Raw genomic sequence first — 26,165 nt, forward strand, 5'->3', positions numbered from 1 at the left:
TTGGGATACAGTAGTATGAATGAAATGCTCACATGGGAAATCTCATATCAGAAAGGCTTATGTCGAATCATTAGATCAGGTTAGGCTTATATGGATCATTTTGTTTTTAAGAAAGCTTTGAAAAGTCACCCATCTTACTATCAAACTAAGTTACCAATTCCATCAGAAATGTATTATTGCATGTGCAGTTTTCAAATACTGAATTTGTTTTCATCTAAACAGCTGAAATATTTTACAGTTTCAAAAGCCTATATGCAATTAAATCAAAATGAAAAAGTGACATGTGGGGAATACATTTTACTTCCAAAAATATCAAAAGAAAAAATGAGTTACAATCCAGTTTGAAATATAGTACTTCAAAAGCACGTTATCTATTTTCACTTAAAGTAAACAAGAGACCACACAGCATAGGACTTTTACGCAAGCTCTGATTGTATTTCAATGTCATTTATTGAGGAGTGGATGAGATACTGTCAGACATGCCAAAGACACTTCACATTCAAGGGCTGGGAGCTCAATGGCTTTCTTCATTGAGTCACTACAGAAGCCAGTTTCAGAAAACTGAATGCGATATTAAGTCTTCATGCTTGATGTTGCCATCAGTTTATAGTCTCTTAATCTACTGATCTGGTGGGCAGAAGGGTGTTTTCTACCCTACAAAAATACTCACACTCCAATACAAGTTAACACTAGAGGGTAAAAATGCCTGTAATCTGTTATGAGTGTCTACTGAATACCTGGTCTTAAAGCTGTCTTAATTAGTTTATGCTTAATGAAAATTCAACTTGTTTCCCTTTCACCATCATGTGGTTAGTTCATACCATTATAAAAATACTCTTCAGTGCTACTGCAGGGTGTACAGGGAGTTCCTTCAGTGCGGATGGTAGAAATCATTGCAACACTATTTGAAAGTGTTTCTTCCTGCTGCCACTGCTTGTAGGTTGCAGAATGGCCTACATGCACTAGTTTTATCTCTCAAAAACAAAACAAAGAAACCTAAACCAAAGGGTAAACGTTTATTTGGAGTTTTCTTGTGGATGATAATCAAGGCCCTTTATGCAGAATTCAGGAGCTCCTGTATGGCTGCCTTCTGGTCTGCACTGAGCTGAGATATGCATTCTGTCCACAAACCTCCAGAAGTCTAGAAAATGAAGGAGAAATAGTGGTTAAGTTAAACATGCACATTAATAACCTATGGAAATATCAAGAGCATCTACCCATGAATACAAAGACTTTCCATCTTTTAAAGGTATTTAACTTCATTTTGTTATGTATGCCCAATCTGTGGAGATAAAACCAGTATTAGAAACATTTTAAATGAGCAATTAATTGAACACAAATAATCTAAAGATAATTAGCAGGTCAACACTCTTTTAGAGATTTGTTTTTTTTAAAGTGTATGTGATTAGATATAAGGATAAGAAGAAGAAAATAAGCTAATCAGATGTAATAAGATGAAAACCAGCAACCTCTTTCCTATTTTAGGGAATCTTCCGTTTTCTTTTTTATTGTGAATCTCAAAATCTGGTATTTCATTTGCCTGGCATATACTGTCTCAAGGTAGATATTTCAAATGCTTGAAACGTCAAAATCAGTCAAGATGCATAATTCTATTACTGACTACTTCTAAAGTGTAGTTTTATGGTGCTCACTTCAATACCAAACTCTAGCCCCAACACTCCTACTAGGGGTGCGCAGAACCTGGTTTGATCTGAACCAGCTTGTTTCGACAGGCTATGCTTGTAAAGGGGAATATGGTGAGGATTTCTTTTTACAAGCAATCGTGATTCCTAACTCTAAAGGGGTTCAAAGGGTGGGTTGGGTGGGGAGACAGCACCTTAAACCAGTGGCAGGGTGGCAGGGGTTGCCTCCCCAGTAGTGTGGGCTGCCGGCAACCTAGTTCCAGCCCCTGTACCTGCACAGCTGCTGCCAACCTGCAGGGGGAACGCCGGCAGGACCACAATGAGCCACCGCTGCGCCACCACTGGTGAGGTGCCTTCTCACCTGCCCCCTCTTTGAACCCCTTTAGAATTAGGAATCCCCTTTGCTTGTAAAAGGGAATTCTCACCGGATTCCCCTTTACAAGCATAGCCACTCAAACTGGGCTGAACCACTCTGACCTGGTTCAACCACATGAACCAAACTGCCACCCGGTTTGCGGACTGGCGGTTTGGTTCAAATTTGAACTGAACCACCAAGAATGGTTCTGTGCACACCCCATTGCTCATATTTATTCTTCCCACTCAATGCTATTGCTGCTTTGAGAGGGGAAATGGTGTTACAGCTGCCAAGCAAGAGAATAAGCCTTACACATAAAAATATTAATTTACATTCACCTGCACTTGTCGAACTACATTAGCCAGTCGTTTGGTGCATGGATTTTCACGCTTGATCGCTTCATTCACTTCACCGTCTGCAATTATACTGAATATTTTGGGCAGATTAGAGTTGTTGGGTCCCAGGACAATGGGATTATTACTGTTGGAAAAGTGGGGGAAAAAATTAGCATAGTAAAATTAAAGAGATGCAGAATATGAACAAATTATCAGTTTTAAAGAACTCACTGGGTATTCTTAAGGCAAGCCACTCAACAGATGTATACCTTACCAACTGTTGATGGAAGAGGATTGCTCAAAACTCTAGATGAGTGCATCAGAAACCAAGAAAATATAAGCCCTATTCACACATTATGTTCAACACACTTACAGTGTATGCACGTACAGTTATTCATATTATGTTCAACATATGAACAGCAGTACACTTATCTGTATGAGAGGAACCTGTACCCAGATTTACTTTTAAAGTGAATGCATGTAGTGTCATCCAAATAAAAACCATGTACAGACCCCTGTAAGCACATACAGCATAGTGTCTGAATAAGGTTATAGTTTAAGTGGCATGAAATAGAAGCTCAATATCAGCCTAGATATTTTTGTTTCAGTTAATCTGAGAAGATTTTGTCTCCTTATAACTATGTACCTAAACTGCAACCTATTTACTTTGCCCCACAGAACTCAACAGGAGCCACTGAGAACTGAATGCTTATTTTCTCAACTCTGTCCAAGGTAGTGTTTCTTAGTCATGTTAGAATGTGAAATATTGGGAATTGACATAGATGAGTTTACCAAAAAATATGGTTATGTAAACATGATCCACCCAATGAGGTATTGACAAACATGCAGACAGCTTTGTTCTCTTGGCTTGATTTAAAGATTTAAAAAATGCTATAAGCCAATGGACCTCACCTAATGGTGCAGTGGGAAAATGACTTTATCAAGCCAGAGGCTGCCGTTTTGAATCCCCACTGGCATATTTCCCAGACTATGGAATATACCTGTATTGGACAGCCACAATATAGGAAGATGTTGAAAGACATAATCTCATACTGCGTGGAAGAGGCAATGGTAAGCCCCTCCTGTATTCTATCAAAGACAACCACAGGGCTCTGTGGTCACCAGGAGTTGAAACCGACTTGATGGCACATTTTACGTTTACTTTATAAGCCAATGGTTCCCAACCTGGGGGCCTCCCCAGGTTGCTGAACTACAACTCCCATCATCCCCAGCCACAATAAACTGTAGCTGTGGCTGATGGGAGTTGTAGTTCAGAAACATCTGGAGGCCCCCAGGCTGGGAACCACTGCTATAAGCTAAATGGGTTAGGTCAGGGGTCCCCAACCTGTGGTACTCCAGATGTTAATGAACCGCAAAACACTGCAATTTATTTTGGCAGGGGATTATGGCAATTGTAGTTCAGCAATATCTGGAGTACCACAGGTTGGAAAGGTGCAAAGAGGCACCTTTTAACATGGTGATTCTCTTTATTTAGCAGGGGGAGAGTAACTGGCCCTATCTACCCCCAGCACAGTACCTCCAGTGACTGCTGCTGGTGTCTATCTTATGTTTCTTTTTAGATTATGAGCCCTTTGGGGACAGGGGTCCATTTTATTTATTTATTATTTTCTGTGTAAACCGTCCTGGGCAATTTTTGGAAGGGTGGTATAGAAATCAATCAATCAATCAATCAAATAAATAAGATAAAATCCCTAGGTTATGCAATTTGAATGTGATCCTAAACATGAAAGAAATAGCTTAATATATATAACAATACCAACTCAGGTAAGAGCTTCCTGAACTTTTTCAGTAGAGCTGCAGTTGTTAAATATTCAGAGGGAAACTATGAATCATGAAGATAAATCAGCCATCCTGACTGGGAGATAATGAAAATATACTATGTCAATAAAGAACCTGCCCATATAGCATGAATATTATATAAGGTCTTACCATCATTTATAAACGTTTCCTCTCTTATCCAATATTAGAAATGGTCAAACCTTTTGAGCAGTTCAAGGTATTTGACCAAAGAAAAGACAGATACTGACAAAGTATGATCTACCACAGTGTGCTAAGAAGGGAATTCTGCTGTACAGACAGAGTGTCCGGGTACAATGTACAGTTTACATGCAGTTCAAATTTTTAACTGTACTACACCTGAATCAGAAAACCTCTGTTTAGGGTCTTAACTTAACTCGTTTTCCCTGACAAACTCCAACTGGGACCTGAGGTTTTCTCAATAGTTTGCCGCTGATAACTGTGGTTATGCTGCCGAAGCGTTACACCTGAAGGCAGACTCATTCCTAACTGTGGTTAAGCTCCCAACTTTAACTCAATACATAGAGGTGGTGTCCTAGAACCGCCCGAGAGCATGCCTGCAGAATGAAAGCTACTGCCTTTGGTGGCTAGCCCTTGGAGAACACGCTCCACTCACGACCTTCTTCCCTTGATTGCCAGTTCTGCCTGGCAACACTGATGCCTGCTTGTAGTTTAAAGGAGACATGGCCCCCATTGTACTCCCAGCCAAAAAAAGGGGATGGGGTGCAAAATCTCTCCTCGGGACATGCTCGCACCCACCCATAGCAAGGGCACTCTCGTGGAGAGTCACTATGGGAGAACACCCACAACCACGTCTCCCACCTAATGCATCTCACTTGTTTGCATACAAGCACTAGGTATTACAAGCAGGCATTGCCAATGATTAATAATTCTGCTTATAAAACTCATGCACCTTAGGACCACGCTGGCCTAGGTGGCCTGCATCAATGCCAGCTCCCGACCAGGTGAAAGAGGGTGAACCTCATTGGTGAGGAAATCCCACAGATGGGCAGGAAGCACCTTGAACGACCAAAGAGATTCTGCCCGGCCACAGGCCTGGGGCAGTACCCTAGATCTCAACCTTTAAGGCTCAGCATGCTCTTTTGTACTCCTGGATCTGTCTGTAAACAGAGACAGTCTGTCTGTAAGCAGAGTTAGGAGTGGTGGTGGAAAGTGTGAGCAATCACAGCTGGGCCAATCATCCCAAGCGCGCCATCAACACTAAATAGCCCGGCCATTGTCTCAAAGGTCAATCTTTAATGCTGCGGGCGCCAGGGATGGTGTTTTGCTAGAAAGTAGTTATTTTCAGGACAGTTGGTTGTATATTTCAGTCTTTTTCTGCAAACACAATGGGCCACAGTTCTACATAGGGATGCAGCGCAACGCTGTCCTTGGCCTGCCCACACATCCCTAGCAAGTACTAGAGAGGTGAAATGTGACTGTCATCCATCCTTGCCCTAATCTTTTGCCCTGCACCTGGCACATTCATTGATGCGGCCTCTCACACTAGCATCGAATGTAGCAAGAGGCAAGTGTTCGCTAAGACTTCGAGGCCACGAAATCTCCATGTACCTGGCCATCACCCCCATGTCTGTGCCCATTTCTCTGCAACACCCACATACGTCCACACATGCACAGGTATGCACAAGGTGGAAAAATCTGAGAAAATATAGCCTCCAGGAAACATGATCGTGTGACTACTGCTTTCTGAAGGCCACTATACAAGGTGGATAGATAGAAATTGATTCCCAGCCATCATCTTCCTTGGGCCCCTTGGCCAGTGGTGCTGGCAGCGTCATGGGCAGCAGCCAGGCTAGCAAGCGACAGAAAAAGGCAGGGAGAAGACCTGGACCGAGGCGGAGATTGGCATGTTCATGGAGCTGTAGGCCAGGGAGAGAGTCCAGCAGCAACTGAAAACAAGTTTCAGGAACCAGTCCACCTATGCATGGATTTCAAAACAAATGGAATGGTGGGGCTACAGCACATCTGTAAGCCAGCTGAAGGAGAGATCATCAAGTGCAAATTCAAGTCTGTGGAGTTATACAACAGACTTTCTGGGGTGCAGCTGATGACCATGCCGCACTATGAGTTCTGGGGGTACAGGATGGACTTGGTGCCTGGAAACACCTTGGGTACATTTCATGCCGTGGTGGAGAGGTGGGCCAAAGGCCAGTCAACTTGTGGCCCTTGAAGCCACGCGGGCCATGGCCAAGGCATCCTCTCCATCCTCCAGCATTGCCAGCACCCACCATGCAACAGCCACCATCATTGCCTTGGTCATCGAAGGTGTGTCCACTGCCCCCCCGAACATCCCATCCCAGCCAGATTCTCCCAAGGGAGGTGCCCCCCTGCAGTTTTGGTGTGTGGCACCAGCAAGCTGGGCAGAGCTCTGCACCTATGCCCACTTTGGTGCATCCTGTGGGCTCCAAGTCCACCATCATGGAGACATTGAGGCCATAATCCACAGTGCAGAAATATACAAAATCACAGAGGATTGCTGACTGGTAAGAGGGTCAGTACTGCAGGACTTGTCCAGCCACCACACACACCTTTCATGGGCCAGACAGGTTGCATCATTTATGAGGCCCTGCATGTTGTGAAAGATAGAAACGAAGGGAATGAGGATGAGATCAACGTAGAAGTCCTCCAGAGTAACCAAGTCCCACAATCTTTTTCAAAGCAACTCTGAACTGGTCTGTGGAAGAGCCTGGGATCGAGGATGATCTCATTGGCATGCCATGGGCACATGACTTTGTGGATGCAGTCTGCCTGGAGCTGGTCCGTCAACAGCAGCAATGGTTTGAGGAGCCAGATGAGCTGGGCTAGGAAGACCTTGGCTGGGGTGGCCTAAGTGAGTGAATGGCGGTGTTACTCTCCTGTCCCATTGCCAAGGTGTAGGGTGGTGGGTGGTACATGATTTCCTCCAAGGGTTGTGGGGTTTCTTTCTCTCAACATATTTGTGGAGGGAGGAGGTACAGATGGCGGGAAATTAACATGGACAGATGTGCAGCCAATAGTGAACTTCCTCCTTGACATGCTAAGAGAGTGGGCGGTGGTCCACCGAGCCTTGTCCACTGGGCGGTGGCATAGCGAGTGCTAGAAGTTAATGTCTTGCTCCCCACCCCGACACACCAAGGAGGAGGACCCCAAGCAAACAATGACACTATCTGAGGAGCAGCCAGCAGAGCTTCTCCTGCTGTGCGATCTCCCCTGCACCCAAGAAGCCACCTGACTTGCAGAGGCTTCTAAGCAACACTGCACATGTGAGCCGGCTGAGAAACAGGAGGAAGATTGACTGCCTGCAGCTTGCCAACGACCTGGTAGCCCAGCACACAGAGACCACGCAGGCAACTTGCGAGATGCTTTGAGAGCTCGATGGGAGGGAGAACAGAGGACCGGCGAATACTCGAGGTGGCCATGAAAAAGGTGGTGGATACCTATGAAAATACAGCCCAGCATGTCATCATTGCCAAGGGGAAGGCTGTGAGGTGGTGAATGCCCTAGAATACAATGACATGGCTGCAGAGCAGCGTGTTTGACAGGTATTCAGAGCACCTTGAGTGCATGTCCACAGCCATCAAATGGCTATCCAACCAACCACAAGCATTTACTCCTCCACAGCCAATGCACTCACCACAGGCACTCTTGCAAGTACCCTACATAGTACTTGGCCCTACATGCCCAGCCACCCCCAACCCCTCCTGCCACATGGTCATTTGATTGCACCGTGGCAGGACCTGGCAGTGGCACAGATGCCTCCAGATACATCCATGGGAACTCAGAGCATGCTGTAGGAGGAGCACTGGAGCCCGACTCCTGAAACACCACTCAGGAGCCCTTGTCCAGGGGGATCTTTCTGGATATGGCTCTGGAAGCCCTGTGCTAGCCATGTCCCACCTGTTATGAACTCCCACGCACACCACAAGCCTTTCACCCATAGTTGGCCAAAATTTGCAGCCACTTGTTGGCACAGGGGAAGGCCCCCTGCAGCTGTAGCAATGCCCTCTCCACGCAAGGCCACAGCTAAGACAAAATACAGGAAGAACACTCCTCCACAAACTAGGACCCTGACTTGCAAGTCTCCCCTTGGATGTGGGGAAGTGGGTGGATAAAGGATGGGGATGCGGGACCATACAGGCATTACCTGCAGCTCCCCACGAAAACAAAACCCTAAAACAGGGGTAGAAAGTGCTGTGGGAACCTATACTTCGGGCCCAGGCCACCAAGATGAGGTGGTGGGTGGTGTGGAAGTTTGAGAAAGGCCCCCTTGGGGCCCTTTGGAGGGGGCTGGAGTGCAGGACACTCAGGGCCCCATGGATGCTCCAACACAGGGAGACACTGGAGAAGATTCCAGTGGGACAAAAAATTAAACCCCCCAAACCAAGCGCTGCGCTGACTCTGGCAACAATCCACCAAGTATTAGAGTTACCAGTGCAGCTATTTGTTTTTTCAAGTTTTGTTTTGCTATGCACCTCCTCCCAGTGGATGATGGTGCACAGCCAGTTATCCCACCTTTGTATTAACAACCTGAACCTCATCCACTTACAGCACCCCAAGTACAAACACTTCCCTAGTTAAAACATCTATAAAAGTTTAAAGTAATTCCTTGCTTTTCCTAAAGTTTTTGTTATTAGTTACTGTCGCCAGATTTCACCATTTGTGCGCCACATCACTCTAATTTGTGGAGGAAAAAAGCATGGTGGGTGTTGTGTGCTGAGGTGCTGTGTGGGTTCTGAGCCCTTGGGTTTGTGGGGGGGCAGGTGCTGGGTTCCTGCATGGTTAGTAAGGGTGGAGTACTCCTCTATATAAATAGAAAAGGGATAGGTTGGAATGGCCTGCCCAGGAGCTTGTGTGTGCCCAGGGTGAAGTTTGGGTTGTGGGTCTGCTTGGGAGATTGGGGCTGAAGGGTGGACAAGTGGGTTGAGGAAGGGTGGACAAGTGGGTTGAGGAAGGGTGGACAAGTGGGTTGAGGAATGGTGGGCAGCTTTGCTCTTACAGGGACTTTGGGGGAAATCTTTTTACTGAAGTTAAATTATGGGGGGAGGGCAAGAGCTGCTCCCTGTGGTGGGAAAACAGGTGCTGTGTTCCACAGGGAGGCAAGAGATGCTTCAGAGAACAGTTTTAAAAATAATAAATAATAGTAATAGTAATAATAATAATTATTACTATTATTTATTATTTTATCAGTAAAAAGTATTATTATTATTAATTATTATTATTATTATTAATTAGATTTCTATACCATCCTTCCAAAAATGGCTCCGTGTGGTTTACACAGAAAAATAATAAACTAGCTGACCTCACACAGAGCATCTGTGCGCTCTTTGGGGCCGGTGGTTCCCCCTTCCCCACCACCTTCTGCCCCAGTCTCCCGTGCCCTCCCTGATCTTCTGTCCCAGTCTGCGCTGCCAGCGTGCTTTCCTTGCAGTGTCTCCTCGGCAGCGCAGCTCCACTGCCTGCCTCCTCTCACCCACACCAGGTGCAGTGCAGCTCTACTGCCTACCTAGGCAGGCGCCTCTTAGGGGTGTGGCTCCACTACCCGCTGCCTCACTGCGGCTGGCCCAGAGCCCCTGCCTCACTGCGGTCGGGCTGTCACAGCTCCGCTGCCCGCCTAGCCAGGCTCCACCCAGTTGCGCAGCTCCACCTCCTGCTGCCTCTCTGTAGTGGCCCAGCCGCCGCCGCCGCCTCCTCCTCACCGCGTCTGTGCCAGGCCTGCGCGGCATCACTCACCCAGCTGGGCTCCTCTTGGCGGTGTGGCAGTGCCACCCACCTCCTCCTCTTCCTGGTGGGTGCCACGGCTACTGCTGCCTCCCCGCTGCCCGCTTCTGCCCCCTCTTCTTCCCCCCTCCTGGCGACCAGGCCTGGGTCTGCCTCTGCAACTGCCGCATCCCCACGCATTTCCGCCCGCCACACACATCCGACTGACTTAGAGAAATAATTATATAGAAGTTAAGATGGATCCCTGTCCACAAAGGGCTCACAATAAAAACAAACAAACCATGAGACAAACACCAGCAACAGTCACTTGGAGGTACTGTGCTGGAGGTGGATAGGGCCAGTTACTCTCCCCCTGCTAAATAAAGAGAATCATCACGTTAAAAGGTTCCTCTTTGCCAAGTTAGCAGGGTTTAGCGCTTATGCAGGCAGTGTGGGGCATCAGACATTTTTGGTTGAGGGGTGGTTCGGTTCCCCGCGAGAAATGCACCAACAGCAAACAAGAAATAAGGCAGTGGAGGAGTGGGCAGGGCAGGTGGACGTGCTCAAGGGTGGTGGTGGGAGGGGTGGGCAACCCCGGTGGAGAAAGAACGCTGTGCTGTCCACTGCAGGCCAAAAAGCAACAACTCCCGCGCAATGCCACCTCTGTCCATGTGATGGGAGACACTGCAGGATGGTTTCACCAGTGACCATACACCATGGCCCTTTAGAACCCCACCACACCACAACCACATTGCTCTGACAGTGTGTCCCAGGAGCCATTTTTTCTGCCTCAGGCAGACAGTGGAACATTTTTGGCTGCAGCTGCTCATCTTTCCAGGACAAAGCATTGCAGTGGTGGTGGATCCCACACTTTCTGCATCTGTTGCCCCTATGAAGATGGTCCTTCAGAGAATAGAGGAGCTGACGATGGAGAGAGCCATGCAAAGGACACATGTCCTCCTGGCACTTCAGATCTTGGGGCCCACTGGTATAGCCGCGGCCAGTGTGGAGGCCCAAAGATTCCTGTCCTTCTTGAATAGATATGAGCACCTGTTTTCATGCTCTAGGGCGGCTGTGGAGGGAGACACAGGGATGCCCTGCATGAGGAGTGATTGGAGAGTAGGAGGTGGTGGGAACTGCCAAGGTACAACACTTGGAAGTCCATGGAAAATGCCGAGTGGGAGGATGATAACTTCTGTGCAAGCTTCAAGATATGAAGGGCAACCTTCGACTACCTGGAAGGGAGAGGAAGCCCTATCTTATCAAGGAGGACATGGTCATGACAGTCTCTATAAGGAGAAGGGTGGCCATCGCCATTTACAAGCTGGCCTCCAACTCCATCTATCTGACCCTGAACAACCTGTTTGCAGTGGGAAGATCAACTGCATACAAGATCATGAGCGAGGTGGTGAACTTTATTGTGGAGCTCTTCATGGAAGACGTGATCCACTTGGGCAACATGAGAGAGGCGATGGCCGGCTTCCAGGCCAAGGGGTTTCTTGGGATGCTCGACTGCACTGATGCTACTCTCGTGAAAATCTTGGGGGCCCCCAGACAGAGTGAGGAATACTTTGGACGAGAGCATTTTTACACCATGGCGTTGCAAGGTGTTGTGGACTCCACTGGGCGTTTCATAGACATCTACACTGGGGTGTCGGACCGGAGCCACAACACATATATCTTCTGGAGCTCCCCTTTAGCCTCAAAGCTCCTCAACAGGAGATGGGTGGTTTTATTTATTTATTTATTTATTTATTCATTCCTCATTTATATCTCGCTCTTCCTCCAAGGAGCCCAGAGCGGTGTACTACATACTTAAGTTTCTCCTCACAACAACCCTGTGAAGTAGGTTAGGATGAGAGAGAAGTGACTGGCCCAGAGTCACCCAGCTAGTATCACGGCTGAATGGGGATTTGAACTCAGGTCTCCCCGGTCCTAGTCCAGCACTCTTAACAACTACACCACGCTGGCTCCTTACATGTTACAGTTGTGCAGGTGCAAAGAAGTATGGAGAAGCCAGTGACCATCAGGGACCAGGGGTACAGTGTGCAGGCGTGGCTTGTAACTCCCTACCATTCGCCAAAGAATGCCATGGAGAGGCACTTTAACTACCAGCACAGAAGCATCTTAAAGCACAGAGGCTTAAAGCTCAATGGCCTATTTGACATGGAAGGGGACCTGGTCCCCAATGTGCTCATGGCCTGCTACATACTGCACATCTGCAAGTCCATGGGCGACGTCCTGCTTGAGAAGCCTGTTATCTCGGCAGGTGAACCAGATGTCGTTGAATCACATGTCAGTGAGGAAGGCGGTGGTGGCAACCTGGCCTCAATTGCTGCAGATTCGCAGCCCCTCATACTCATGGGAGCTTCAAGGGTGATGAGGGTGGTGAGAGTGGCCTTCACAAGATACACTTGGGAATAACTAGTCCAGGCCTGCTTGCACCCACCCCCACACCAAGCACTGAAAGCAGCATGTGTCAATTTTTCTCTAACAACACAGAAAGGATTGTTTAGAGATGCCAAACACCTGGTCCCCAATCTACATGCGGAAAGACTGGCTGGCTTGTAGCTGTTCTCATAAATATACAACCTTAATTTTGAAGTCTCTGTTTGTGCTGCTATGGGGTGGGATGAGTGAATGAGTGGGGGTGGTGTTTCAGGGGAATGAGTGGGTGGGTGGTGGTGGAGCTGGTGGACTTCTCCAGTAGTAGTTGGCCGGGGGGAGGAAAAAGGTTTCACTTAAAGGGCTCCCAACATCAGTCCTGACAACCCTTCTAGGGGTGGTGTGTGTGTGGATTGCCACACACCGACCGCGTTCTCGGACAGGAGGAGGTGCAGATGTAGGCCGTGGGGTGCTGCTAGATGGGGAAGGAAGGCCAGTCAAGCCTGGCTTACGTTTGGGGCAATGTTCTATTTTCGGGGGTGGGTTTGGTGCAATCTGCTGACTCTAGTTGGATCACGGGCTCTGGTGGTGGGCAATGGAGGAAGGAGCAGCATGTGCAGGCATTTGCAGGCGACATTTTGTGTGATGGCCCACGGCTTTGGGGAGGAATCCATTCAGTAGTCCTGGAAGAGTCCTTGATGTGGGCTGGAAAGAAACTTGAAGCTATAGTGGGGGTGCCATCCACTTAAATGCAATGCTGTACATGGCATGTAATCCCATCCCATACCCTATCGTGCCCTTACGGGGGCAGGGGGAGAGGTTTGAAACAGACGGCTGCCCTGGGCTGTTGGTGCCCACACGCACCCACACCCAGTGGGGATGTGTGTGCCACGGCAGTGGATTTATCTGCCAGCAGTCTGTTTATGGGTGCTCCCTGGAAGAGACAGTGTTGCTGGTAGTGCAGAGAGGAATGGGTTAAGCTGTCAGCAAGGCCAGGGGGCTGTTTGGCGAAGCCAGAGAGAGCCGAGCAATGAGGGAATGCCCCTGCAGATCGTGTCCAATCGCAGCAGAGCCTGTGACGCGGCGGAGCTTTGCCTAGTCTAGACACTGGGCTGGGTAGGATCAGGCTGTGAGGGTAAACGGCAGGGAGGGGCTCCCCTCTCCTTGTAACTCCAGGCAGGCTGACTGAGGTTAGTTGTACATCTGTGGTGCGAATTGCAGTTCAGAATTTTAACTCCAGTTAGTGCTAAATACAGTTAGTTTGTATATGTGAATCTGGCCAGAAAGCAAGCTCAAGGCTGAGGGTCATTCAATATGCTATACTGTGAGAACACACTATTAATTTAGTGTAGGATCAAACAGATGCTAGTAAAATCAACTATTTATTGTATTAGTAGTTGAAAATTTTAGGGAATGTCTTGCAATACAGTACTGAAACAGTATGCTCGTCATACACTTTGTTTTTAACTTCAAAAGTGGTTTTAACAAAAACACTGTGAAAGTTAAAATAAAACAATTATTGTGTATTAAATATGAGTATTCACTTTTTAAAAAGATTGCCATACATTGTTTTATCCTTATTCATCCTTACTGTAATTTCAGTCTCGGAACTAGGGATATGCTAAGCGCTGAACCGGTCCGGTTCGGCACGGAGGGGGATTGTACCTTTAAGGGCGGGGGGGGGGGGTAGTACTTACCCCCCCGCCGCTCTTCCCCCTCCAGCGCTGTGTTTTTTGACAAAGATTCTGGGGCGGCAGCGTTCCTCCCTGCCGCCCCTGCCCCCGTCGTTAGCCTGCCAAAGCCGAAGTAAGGAACACGCATGCACCCGTTCTGGCGTGTGTGTGCACCCGCCGCCGCGCACTCCGCATGTGTCACGCATCGTGTGACGTATGCGGAGCGCGTGCGCGGCAGAAAGTGTGCACATGCGCCAGAACGGGCGTATGCGTGTTCCTTACTTCGGCTCTGGCAGGCTAACAACGGGGACAGGGGCGGCAGGGAGGAACACTGCCGCCCCAGAATCTTTGTCAAAAAACACAGCGCTGGAGGGGGAAGAGCAGCGGGGTGGCGGGGGAAGTACTACCCCCTGCCCTTAAAGCTACAACCCCCCTCCGTGCCGAACTAGCTCAGAACCGGACCAGTTCGGAGGCCTCCAGCATGGCCTCCGAACCGGTTCAGGCACATCCCTACTCGGAACTATGCTACTTTTAAAAGCAAGACTAGCTTCACCCACGCAGAGCATCTGCACACTAGTATTTGATTACTCCCCTCTCACCCCCTGCCACAGCCCCCCTCACCTCAGAGATCTCTCCAACCTCATCTGAGCTACACTCCTGCTCCTCCTCTTCCATCCCCCTCACTCCTCTTGGTCGCGGCTGCAGTGTTGCTGGTGCCTATTGGCTAAGCTGCAGTTCCCTATCCCCAGAGATCTCCCCACCCCAAGGAGCAACAGCAGTGGTTGACGGCCCATCGCTACTGCCATGGCTGCTTGTTCTCTTCAGGCCGCCGACAGGCTGGATCTGTCCCTTGCCTGCCTCCCTCCGCCAATGGCCTCAGTAGCCCTAAACAGCAGTAGCAGTTGACTGGGCCCGTCCTTGCTGCTGCCACCACGGCCATTCGTTCTCCTCAGGCTGCTGACAGGCCCAGGCCCATCCCTCGTCCTCCTTTCTCTCTTTATCTCTCCATCCACTCACTCTTCCCCTCCCTTTTTTCATTCTCTCTCTCTCCCCCTTCCCAAGTTAAAAGATCTTGTTCATCTTGTTTCCTCATCTAATTCACACAACAGCAGCCTCCTTCTCCAGAAGGGGCTCTTTCCTCCCTCACAACCCCTCTCTTCGCAGACCCCTGCCACCCATCCATCTTTTTCATATTCCTCCCCTCTACAATCAAGAACATCTTTCGACCAGTAACAGTTGCATTCCAAGTGACCTTAACCATCACATCCCCTATCTGCTTATGGAATCCCCGCTGCCTAATCACCAGCTTGTATACTGTATACTGCCCAAGCACCATGGTGCTTCTGCTCTCACAGGCTCCTCCTCCCTATCTGCATATGTATTCCCCACTGTCCATTCAGGTGCTTCAGCACGCAAACTCTCGCAAGAGCTGCCACACACAGGATTAGCCACAGGTACGACTTAGAGAATCATATATATATAGATTCTCCAACACAACAGACAGTGGGAAGGTTCAGTAGGACAGGGTTGTGGCGGGGTGTGTGCGCTAGACACCAGGAAGTGTGGAATATAAATGTGGCAGGCAATGAGACTAAGAACATTATACCAAAAGCTTACTTTAGTCTTACCTCTCTATTAGGTCACATAAGTAGTTGAAAGTATGAACCGCTTCTTCCTTGTCTTCATGAAGTGGAAGCCATGATAACCAGTGTGGCAGTACTTCCTCCACGTTTATACAGTCAGGCTTGAACTTCATGATCTTCCCAACTGCTGATATGCAGTTTTCTGTTGCATTGATATTCTCTTTGGCTTTGGCATCCGCTGATTGAATAACTCTCACCAGCAATGGAAGTGCCTCTGAATAGTGTTTGAAAAAGTCATATTCAGTTACAATACCTGGAATGTTTCTGTTTAAGTACACTTTAACATGGTGCAAAGAGTCAAGCCAGAAATATGCATAAAACTAAAAGGGAATATTAGGTCCCAGGCAACATGAATTAGGAGTACAAAAGGCTGGACTTACCAGTAAAACAGGTTGCTTACCTGTAACAGATGATCTGGTAGTGATCCAATGACATTCATAAATAGTGGGTTCTGCGCCTGCGCAGACTGCTTCAGGTAAAACTTGTTAGCTCCTTCAAACGTCCCCAACCGCCGACTGCGTGTGCAGTATGGCTTCCTTTCAGTTTCTGTCAGCCGACAATGTTTTGGGGTTTGTTTTTTTTAGATTAGCTTGTTCTCTGCAGTGGGGTAGGCTGGGTGAGTTTTATGAATGTCGTTGGATCACTACCGGATCATCTGTTACAGGTAAGCAACCTGTTTATCTGGATAGTGATCCAACAGCGTTCATAAATAGTGGGTGACCTATGAGCTTCTATTTTGGAGGTGGGACCCTCCAGTGTATCAGTCTATGGACAAATGGAGTGTCACTAGTGCTCTCCGTATTGAAAGAGAAGCCTTTTGAACCAATGGCAACTACTATGGTAAGATTGGTCACATTGAAAACAATTTTCCTAGTGGAAATAACTAGCGCGAAGCATGTAAATGAACTCCTGGCGCTGTGCATTGATGAACCTTACACCAAGATCCATGTGGATAAGGTGGTAATGCGTATGGATCCAGAGTTCTGAACCAAAATAGTCTCTGACTTCCAGCTTAACCAGGATGTGGTACTGCCAACATCCACCGCTTTAGAGCTCTCAATGCATCTCTGGATGTTTGCAGAGCATTACTGTTCTATTTGAAAAGAACCAGTGAAATAAAAGAAAACAAAACAATTGTTTGCTTTAAAAAAAGTGGCCGAAAGGGCTACACTCTGTCATGCCAGCAGGTGTCACACTGGCTCAGAGAGACAATTATAATGGCCTACAAACAAAAGAAGGTGACTCCACCTAAGTTTATCAAGGCCCACTCTACATGAGCAGACAACCTCAGCAGCGCATTTTTGGGGAATAAAATTCAGAGACATGTGCTTGGATGCGACTTGGTTAACAGACAAGACTTTTGTGAAACATTATGCTTTGGACCTTCGCTCTGCAGAGGTGGCCAGTTTTGGAAGGGCAGTACTAAAAAGGGTGCTGCAATAACTTGTGACTCTCACCACATCCTGTGCTAAACTCACTGCTGATAGATTGCACATCAACCTGCATGGAGTAGCATAGGACCTGCAGCCTAAGACATTGAGTTTGCACCCCCACTCACCTGTTGGTGTTGTGTAGTGTTTTCCACCTTTAGAGGTTTAGAAGTTGATGCGCAATCTATCACCAATGGGTTTGGCACAGGATGTTTCATAAGATACTCATTGCCGTCTTCTTGATTACCGGTAACATTGGTAAGTATACAGGCTTTATTCCCGCAGTCCTTTTCATGAAACTATAAACTGGATCATCCAGATTGGTTGTTTTCTGTTTCAGTTCCAGGCCTAACACTTCAGCCAATACTGCTATTTGCAGATGGTAGGATTTCATTTCTTCAATTGGTGAAATAGATGGGAGTAGTTGGTGCATTTTGGAGTAGTTGGTGCATTAGATTCTTTCCTTGAGGTATCTGAGGCATAATCCTGCACCCTATGCTAGATCGTACTGTGATACTATTCCCTAGCTTGAGCAAGCAGCTTTGTCATTGCTTTCCGTTGTGGAAGAGGTTCCTTTTACAGATGCCCGATCAGACTTTGTACGTTTCTCTATTGTGGATTTCATTGACGCTGAAGTCTGTGTAGCAATATTTCTTGGTTTTGGGACGGTCTATGTCCTCACGGTGTGCTGCGTTAAATGCTCTATTGGCAATTGTGTTTGTGTCTGAGATGATGTCGCTGTATGGAAGTGTGGTAGCGGGACAATTGGCGGAGGAGGAAAATTTGTTTGAATTGCAGCATCCTGATTTTTAGACTGAGGTGCAGTTTGCGTGGTTGTTTGTATTGATGCATCTTGATTTCCATGTCTCAGTGGTTTAACTTTGAATCAACTGTGGAGTTGCCTTTCTTTGCATTTTCCATATTTTAAATTGTGTGTATTCTTCTGGTGAGATGGTAACAGAAGCATCTCCCTATCCTCTTTCTGGAAGCAGACCCTGTATTGGGGTGGCATCATACAAATTTCCCATCGAAATTGAGGGCGTTTTGGGAACTGGAGACATCCGCCCCAGTTCTTCCCCTCTACAATGTCCAGCCTATGGCTTAGGAAGCCCTTGAAAGTGGTTGTTGATGGTGTACTTCCACTGGATTCCACAAATGCTCTGATGTTGCGTGCTGCCGATGGGTTTAACATTGTTTCAGTATCGAGCCTGGCTTCATCATTGATGTCGGAGACTATGGGCGGTCGCAGCACAGGCTTTAACATCGTAGATATCGCTATTGATAGTGGCAATCCTGGAGTTGATGGAGACCATTGAGGGGTCGGCACCGGAGACAAGGAAATTGCTCGATGTTGAGGCTTTGGCGTCAGTACATCTATTGCACGGCTTTGCTCCCTCGATGCTGTCGGGCTCTTAGAGGTCGACACAGACTCTCACATGCTGTAACCCAGTAGGAGAGGGTGTCATTTTGGCTGCCTTTGTTTTATCATGGTGTTTATTTGCTTTATTTTATTTATTGTTAAATTTATATACCGCCTTTCATTAAAACAATCCCAATGCACAAATTTATCTCGATGCTTCTTTGCAGGAGGTGCTACAGTGTCAGCTTCGCCTTTCCTTTTAGACTTGTCTCGATGGGAATGAGACTCTGGGGCAGCTGGCTTTTAAAAAGATGTTCCTGCCTTCAATGTTGTAGCCATAGCCCCTGGCACCAAGGATTTAGATTGCATATTTGTGGCAGTCTTCTGCACCGTCTTCAACATCGAGTCTGATGATGCGGGCGGCTGCAGGATAGTTTCTCCTGGACTCAGTGCAGTCTCCAATAACACCACTTTCAAACGGGCAGCCCAGTTTTTTAGAGTCTGTTTTGAAAAGGGCCTGCAGATTAAGCAGGACAGAGTGCTATGCCCTTTCCTCAACACACAACAAACAAAACTCGTGTCCGTCTCTTGAAGGGAGCTTACTCTTGCAGTTTACACACCTTTTAAAGGTGGTTTACTCCCTAGGTATTTTAGCACTCATGTAAGGCACTCAAGGGGTTTTCAACAATACGAGTAAGCGAAGTCTGTTCTGTTTTCTGCCAGTATTTCCCACCAAATAACAAATCCAAATGTAAGGCGTAAATCTGTTAAGCATTTTCCAAATGCCATATAAAGCATAAATACTTATCTCAATCTGAGGGAGTAGTCTAGCCGGTGTGTAGTCAAAGCTGTTTAATTTTATCTTTTTATCAACTGAAATTTCTATTCTGAAGAGCTAAGTGATTCGAAGAAGTGATCACATTGGTGGTCAGAAAGAAACTGAAAGGAGGATGCCAAACCATCAATATTAATAAGCATGGAGCACACACAGCTAACAAGTTTTACCTGAAGCAGTCTATGCAGGTGTAGAACCCACTATTTATGAACGTTGTTGGATCACTATACAGGTGTTATGTTCTGGTTATTAATGGCTAACATAACATGTTCAAACTAAACACATTTAGGTGCCTACTGGCATACATATATAGCAAAAAATATAACATTCTACCACAGTGTTGAAAATATGAACATAACATTCTACCACAGTCTTGAAAACATGATTTTAATATTTACAGCGTTCCAAAGCACATCCAGTACTTTGTTTATAATACTGCTAAGTATTTGTGTAGTGCTTTACAGCACTGAGTGCTATGGATACATTCAATTACCTTCTAGACAGAAGAATATATGTACACAATTACTTTTGAGATATTGATGTGTTACAGACGAAAAAGCATTTTGTTAACCACAAGTAGCAAATAGCTTTTGGGCTACCACAGTTTGGATTACAGTTTAGAGGCTGCACGTGTATGTGTCTTAATTTTAGAGGGAACAAGTTCAGTAAAAACGACAACCCAAGTTTCAGCACAGCTGTCCTACAATGCTTTCATAGCATGCAATCTGGGCAGGATGATGAACAGCAGTTGCAACCCCATCCATGTTTTGGCAGAAAATCGTACAAAGTTTGCACAATGGGTGAGTTAACAAGTTAGGACTTTCAAAGTTGCTTTTGTTTAACTCTTCCTGAATTCCAACTTCCATAAGCCTTCTATTCTCTTCTTGTATGTAACTTTTGTACTTAATGGATGGAGAAAAACAAGTTGCTTACCTGTAACTGATGATTTGGTAGTGATCCGTTGTCATCCATAAATGATGGGTACTGTGCCTAAGCAGGGACCTTGAGGACAGATTTGCTAGCTCCTCATGGTGCCCGCACCTCAGTCCATGCACTCGGCATATCCGTTGATAATGGCAGTTAGAGCGCCATCTTATCCGTTCTTGGACTGCCAGAGACATGATAATCCATTGCATGGTATGTTTTTTGTTTGTTTCAGTGTCATGTAGTCTATTGCCGTGGGGAGGAATGGGAGGGTCTTATGAATGACGACGGATCACTACCAGATAAGCAACCTGTTTGTCTGGATCGTGACCTGATGGCATTAATAAACAATGGGTGATTAGCAAGCTTCCATTATGCAGGCAAGTGCAGTAGCACTGGAAGCAGTTATTGTAATGCCTGTTTTAACTCACTCCTCCCAAAGCTAGCCTCTGCAGCAGAGCAAAGATCTATCTTGCAATGTTTGATGAAAGGACCATGTGGCCGCAGGACAAATGTCCTGATTTTTGATGTCAAAAAGATGAGCCGCTAAGCTATTGTTTAGTGGGCCCATATGGTTTGTGGAGATTGCATGCTCCACAGTTTGTACGTCAGGGAGATTATCTTGACTAACCAATGTGAGTCTTTGGTGCGAAATTGTGTGGCTTTGGTCTTACCCTTGAAGGAAATTAAAAGTCGATTAGTCTTATGGAAGGCCTTTGTTCTTTTAAGGTAAAATAGAAGGCACTGGTGCACATCTAAGGAGTGAAGCAATCTTTCTAATAGAGTAGTTTAATTTTGAAAGAAGGTGCATTACAGAATGTCTTAATTTAAATGAAAGTCTGTTACAATCTTTGGACAGAATTCTGGGTCCATACTCATGAGGACGTTAACAGGATAAAATCTTGTGTAAGGCATATCAGTACGCACAGCTGTGACTTTGCTCACTCTACGGGCTGTAGTAACAGCACCAAAAAAGTTGTTTTCAATGCTAGCAGCTTCAGAGAAGCAGTGGCTAGTGGTTCAAAGGGTTGTTCTGTCAGAGTGGACAGCACCCAGTGACAAGCTCCACTGTTCAACAGGCCTTCAGACAGGATGAAATAAAATGAGGCCTCTAAGAAGAACCATTTGCAGTTAGGGTGTGAGAAAACTGTCTTACTATTCCAGCCATCATGTTTAGAAGATATAGCAGCAAGGTGTACTTTTACAAAAACGTTGGTCAAGTCTGAGTTCTTTAAAGAGGCCATGTACAGATGTATCTGTCTTATGAATGTGTCCGAGCATAGGTGCAAAACTGCCTCCACTTCAACAAGTAGGTTCATCTTGTAGAAAATTTACAGTAGTTAAGTAATATTTTGATTAGTAGCTGACCCTCCATATTGTCAAGGAAAGAGTACTTAGATTTGGATGAAGAACTTCTCTGTCCTTTGACAGAAGAGTTGTATGTCTGTCTGGACTGTCTGAGACACAAACCATGGTTGGCGGGGCTACCATAGAGTGATGAGAATATACCTTGTGTTGTCCTGGATCAGTTTCACTACTATCATATTGAGCAGTGGATGAGGAAGAAACATGTACAATAGCCCCTTTGCCAATGGTTCTAAAAAGCATCCCCCATGGAGCCTTTCTCATGGACTGCCCTTGAGCAATAGCATGAGCACTTCATGTTCTCTACTGTGGAGTTCCCCATAACTTGAAAACATGTCAAAGGTAAAGGTGGTTGAGTTTCAACTTGTGGTGGTGAAGTTTTAGGATCTGCTGAGATGGTCTGCCAGTATGTTTTTGATCCCCTTGATGCGTATTACAATTGGATGTCTATGCTGTGCAATGCACCAGTTCCAGATCTGGATGCTCAGCGCACATAAACAGGACACAGTCCTCCCTTGCCTGTTAAAGTAGGCTATAGCAGTGGTGTTGTCAAGTGGTAATTGGACACACAGCTCATAGCAGGAGTGAAAGACTTGAGAACCAAAAACACAGTCATGAGTTCTAAAATGTTGATGTGCAGTTGGCATTGGATGATCCACATACCCTGGATCTGGTGTTCTCCACAGTGAGCACCCCAACCTGCAACAGATGCACTGGTGGTAACACACTGCATGAGTAAATGGTTAGAAGAGCACAACATCTCCAAAAGGTTGCCCTCTACCACCCACCATTGCAAGGAATAAAGTACAGAGGGTGGAACGGTCAGAAGCATTTCCTTACCATTGATAGTGGGATGGAAGTTCTGAAGGAACCAAAGTTGGATTTTGCACATTCTTAAATGGGCACGATGCACCATCGAATTGCAGGATGCCATCGAGCCCAGTAATCTCTGTATATGTGGTGTTGGTTTGTTGCAAAGGTTGGTGATCATTACCCAAATCTGAAGAACACGCTCTTTTGGTAAGTAAGCCTTTTTTGGTATGTGTGTTGAGCAAGTTATTGCAAGTTATCTGTTATATTGTGGTTGCAGGTGCAACTTCTTCCAGTTAACCTGGATGCCAAGATCTTGAAGAAGAGTCAACACAATGGATCTGAGAAAGTAACTTCTCTGTTTTGAACTGCCAGGAGCCAATCACCTAGAAATGCAAAAACAACTATTCCTTGTATTCTGAGGTGGGCAATGATCACAGCTATGCATTTTGTAAAAACCACTGGAGCGATGGATAATCCAAAAGGGGAGCACCTTATATTGGTATACTGAATTTCCTCCATGAACCTTAGGTATTTCCAGTGGTTTTCTTGGATCCCAATGTAAAAATATGCATCCTTTAAGTCCAACGTTGCAAGCCACTCCTCCTTGAATAGGAGTAGGAGGATTCCCTGCAACGTTATTCTGAATTTGCATACACTGATGAAAAGATTGAGCCACCTGAGATCCATGATCAGTCAGATTCTCCCCCCTACTTTGGAATCTGAAAATAGCAAGAGTCTAATCCGCCCAGTCTCTGTGTCCACAACACAAGGACAATGGCCCCTTTCTCCAACAGAACCTTCCTCTAGTAAAGGAGGAGTTTCGGGTGAAAACTTCATGCCTGAGAACAATGGCAAAGTTCTGAACTCTATTCTGTAACCAGTGGAGATAATTTGGAGTACCCACTGGTCTGATGTTATGTGGTGCCATGCTGGGGCATGGCTTTCCAGTCTGATGGTGTTGGCAACTACAAAGCTGGCTGTACTTGCTTTGGCAGTGTGGAGTTGATAACTATGGGCAATTGTCCATAACAAAGACTGCTTTGAGGAATCCTAGCTTGGATGGGACTCCTGATTTAGACTTTTGACCAAAACCCTTGTACTGGTAGGTTTTATATTGTTTCCTGTAATCTTTAAGGTTTGCTGTTTGTAAGTGGAACGTTAACGTCCATAAGGGTGGTAACATGAGGAAGAATATGATGAAGCAGCAGCAGTGTGAAAGTATTTGCTCTATATTTGAATTCCTTAAGTTTCTATAGTAATCAGTTTCACTAAGTAGGCGCTTGCTATCAAAAGGTAGGCATTTTATCTTATTTATTTATTGGATTTCTATACTGCCCTTACAAAAATGGCTCAGGGTGTTTTTACACAGAGAAATAACAAATAAAAAAGATAAATAAAATGGATCCCTGTCCCATTGAAGGCTTGTGGACCTCAGCCAGGCAGGTCTATGAACAAACTGTTGCCATCACACGAGACTCAGTCTCCACCAAGTGTTTAAAAGTGCTTAGCAGTTGCCTAGTAATTGCCATGGACTTGGTGTACAATTCACTGTAGTGCTTTAGGAATTCCTCAGGTGACAGATGATGTATTGTGCTGTAAATTGTCCCACAAGGAATGGTTGTAATATGCCATACAGGCAGCATAATTTAGAAGGCTAATACATCAATCTTTCTGTATTCCTTATCAGATGGAGTAGTGTGTCTGCATCCAGTTTTAGCTGAGGATGCACAGCCTATGACAAGTAAATTTGGCATGGGGTGTTTTAAGAGGTGGGCATTATCTTCCTCCTGAAACCTGTAGAGGCTTTCTAGGATGGTTTGGATATCCGTGTGGATGTTTGTATCACCTCCCATGCTGTCTGGGCTGCCTTTGAAATTACAGGGAGCATTGGTTGAGCTGCTGCTATGACATCATAGACAGGGCTCTTCAAATCCATTGTAGGTTTCTTAGTATCTAATCCCCAAACCTCTGCCATTTCCATGATATGAATATGATAGGCCTTCAACCGCTCTGTCAGGGAAGTTGAAGGTTTGGGTGGCACATCTGAAGGTTGATCATTTGTACTGACTGAATCATCCTTTGAATCAGACGTGGAGTTATACCCTTCCTCTGAGGAAGGGACAGCTCATGTCACAGCACCTTGAGGGTCCTCGAGTGTGATGACAGGTGCAGAAAGGATTGGATCTGCTGGTGGTGCAGGTTGAGCAAGCATGGTTTGATCAACTTGAAGCACTGTCATGGGCTTAGGAGCCATTGTGGCTTGTGTCTGAATTGGCATTACTGTGGGTTATGTTGTAGCAGTGTGGGGCAGTGTCAGAAATGTAGAGGTCTGCGTTGTCAGAGGTACTGCAGAAGGCCCAGGTTGTAAAGTAGCTGGGGCTCTTGGGAAGTATGTTGGCATGACTTGCTCAAAGCGTTCAGGGTGCACCTGGAGAGCTGCTGCAACCTGACGTGGTATGCTGTGCCTTCCACAATTGGTACTCAGTGTAGTCATAAGGCATTGCTGGAGAGGGGGAGTAGCGGAAGCCACAACTGTGGATCAATTTGTTGTGACACCTTAAACCCTGGGTGGTAGTGTACTCCACAAGTGATTTTCAAACTCCAAGAGAGGCTAAGGCCAATGGAGTAGTCGATGTAGAAATCATTGTAGCTATAGTATCAGCCTCAATGTTAAGTCTCTCTGTGCTGAAGCATACGGGTGATGTTGACAGGGTCTTTGGGATTGATACCGGGACTTTCTCAATGTCAGGGTCAACATGGAGTCCGTGGCTCAGGAAGCCATGGAAGGTGGAGCCTGAAGGTGTGTTGTCTGTGGAGTCTAAGATGGATTGGAGTGTCTTAGCCATGTTTGGATCCAAAGCTGCACCTGATGTTAAAGGATCTACTACTGGCTTGAAGCTGATGATAGGAACAGCAGGCAATGTTGGTTCTTAGTCTCGAGGGGTTGTTTCCCTTAGAATAGAGGGTGACTGTAACAGAGTTTGAGATGGAGAAAATGTCTGAAGCTGGTGTGGCGTCGGTGAGATGGGGGCTAACGGGGAGTGGAGTTCATCCTTCCATGTCGACACGATGCTGATGTACTATCTTGGTGTTGATGCCAGTGAATGGCATGAAGCCTGAAGAAGCGATGGCAAAGGGGGTCCAGCCTTCAATCTTGGAGATTTTACAGATTTAGACTTGTGCTTCTTTGAAGGTGGAGGAGAGCGCTCCTCATCCGAGGACCTCTGCTTCTTATTGTTTTTGCTGGTGTTTTGTGGACAATTCATTTGGAAGCTCTTTAGGGCATTTGAATATGGTTTCAGGTGCTGAAGTGTTAGCGGATGGGGTTGAGGTTTTAGACTGTGCATGCACAGGTCCTGACACTGGCTTCGACATCAACTCCAATGTAGATGAAAAGTTTAGTCTTGGCATCAGCAGTCAAAGTGCCACATGCGAATGAAGAAACAAACAATGAACCCGTGTAGAATGGGCAAGGTACAAAAATGCAGAGGCACAGTGGAAAGTAAAGAAATAAATAGTACATATAATCTCAAACTGAAGGCATCCAGAAATCAGCAGCAAAAAAAATACAACAATGTAGACTGTTACAAACTCCCCAATGGCAAAAAAGCACTCCCAAAAGAACAATAGTACAAACACTGGTAATATTAACAGACTGATGTAAAGCTGCTGGTGCCAGTTTGCTGAAAGTCCATCCTCCAACATGAAGAGGTAATCCCCTCTGCGTAGACCTTGGAGAATCTGAAAACTTTGCACTGGAATCTTGAAGCTTGGTTAAGTCCATTAAGAGGGTCTAGCATTTTTAGCAGGCACTTTGGTGCTCCGTTTAGTGATAAGTCTTTTTCATATATTTGGTAGGATCTTCCCTTGGAGAGAACCTTACAGCATT

At 46.2% G+C, this 26,165-nt stretch overlaps 1 protein-coding gene across 2 annotated transcripts in view; it reads right to left on the reverse strand.

The window, feature by feature from the left end:
* Positions 1-431: 431 nt before the first annotated feature.
* The window catches only part of IPO5 (importin 5), a 111,835-nt gene continuing 86,101 nt past the window's right edge, over positions 432-26,165 (reverse strand). For both annotated transcript variants that reach the window (XM_053306531.1, XM_053306533.1), the window contains exons 24-26: positions 15,535-15,763; positions 2,337-2,478; positions 432-1,141 (exon numbers count right to left, since the gene is read on the reverse strand). In XM_053306531.1, the coding sequence (XP_053162506.1) occupies positions 1,055-1,141; positions 2,337-2,478; positions 15,535-15,763 (458 nt within the window). In that variant the 3' untranslated portion in view covers positions 432-1,054. The remainder of the gene's footprint in view (positions 1,142-2,336; positions 2,479-15,534; positions 15,764-26,165) is intronic.

Source organism: Hemicordylus capensis, chromosome 3 (assembly GCF_027244095.1).
Source record: "Hemicordylus capensis ecotype Gifberg chromosome 3, rHemCap1.1.pri, whole genome shotgun sequence".
In the NCBI taxonomy this organism is placed as follows: Eukaryota; Metazoa; Chordata; class Lepidosauria; order Squamata; family Cordylidae; genus Hemicordylus; species Hemicordylus capensis.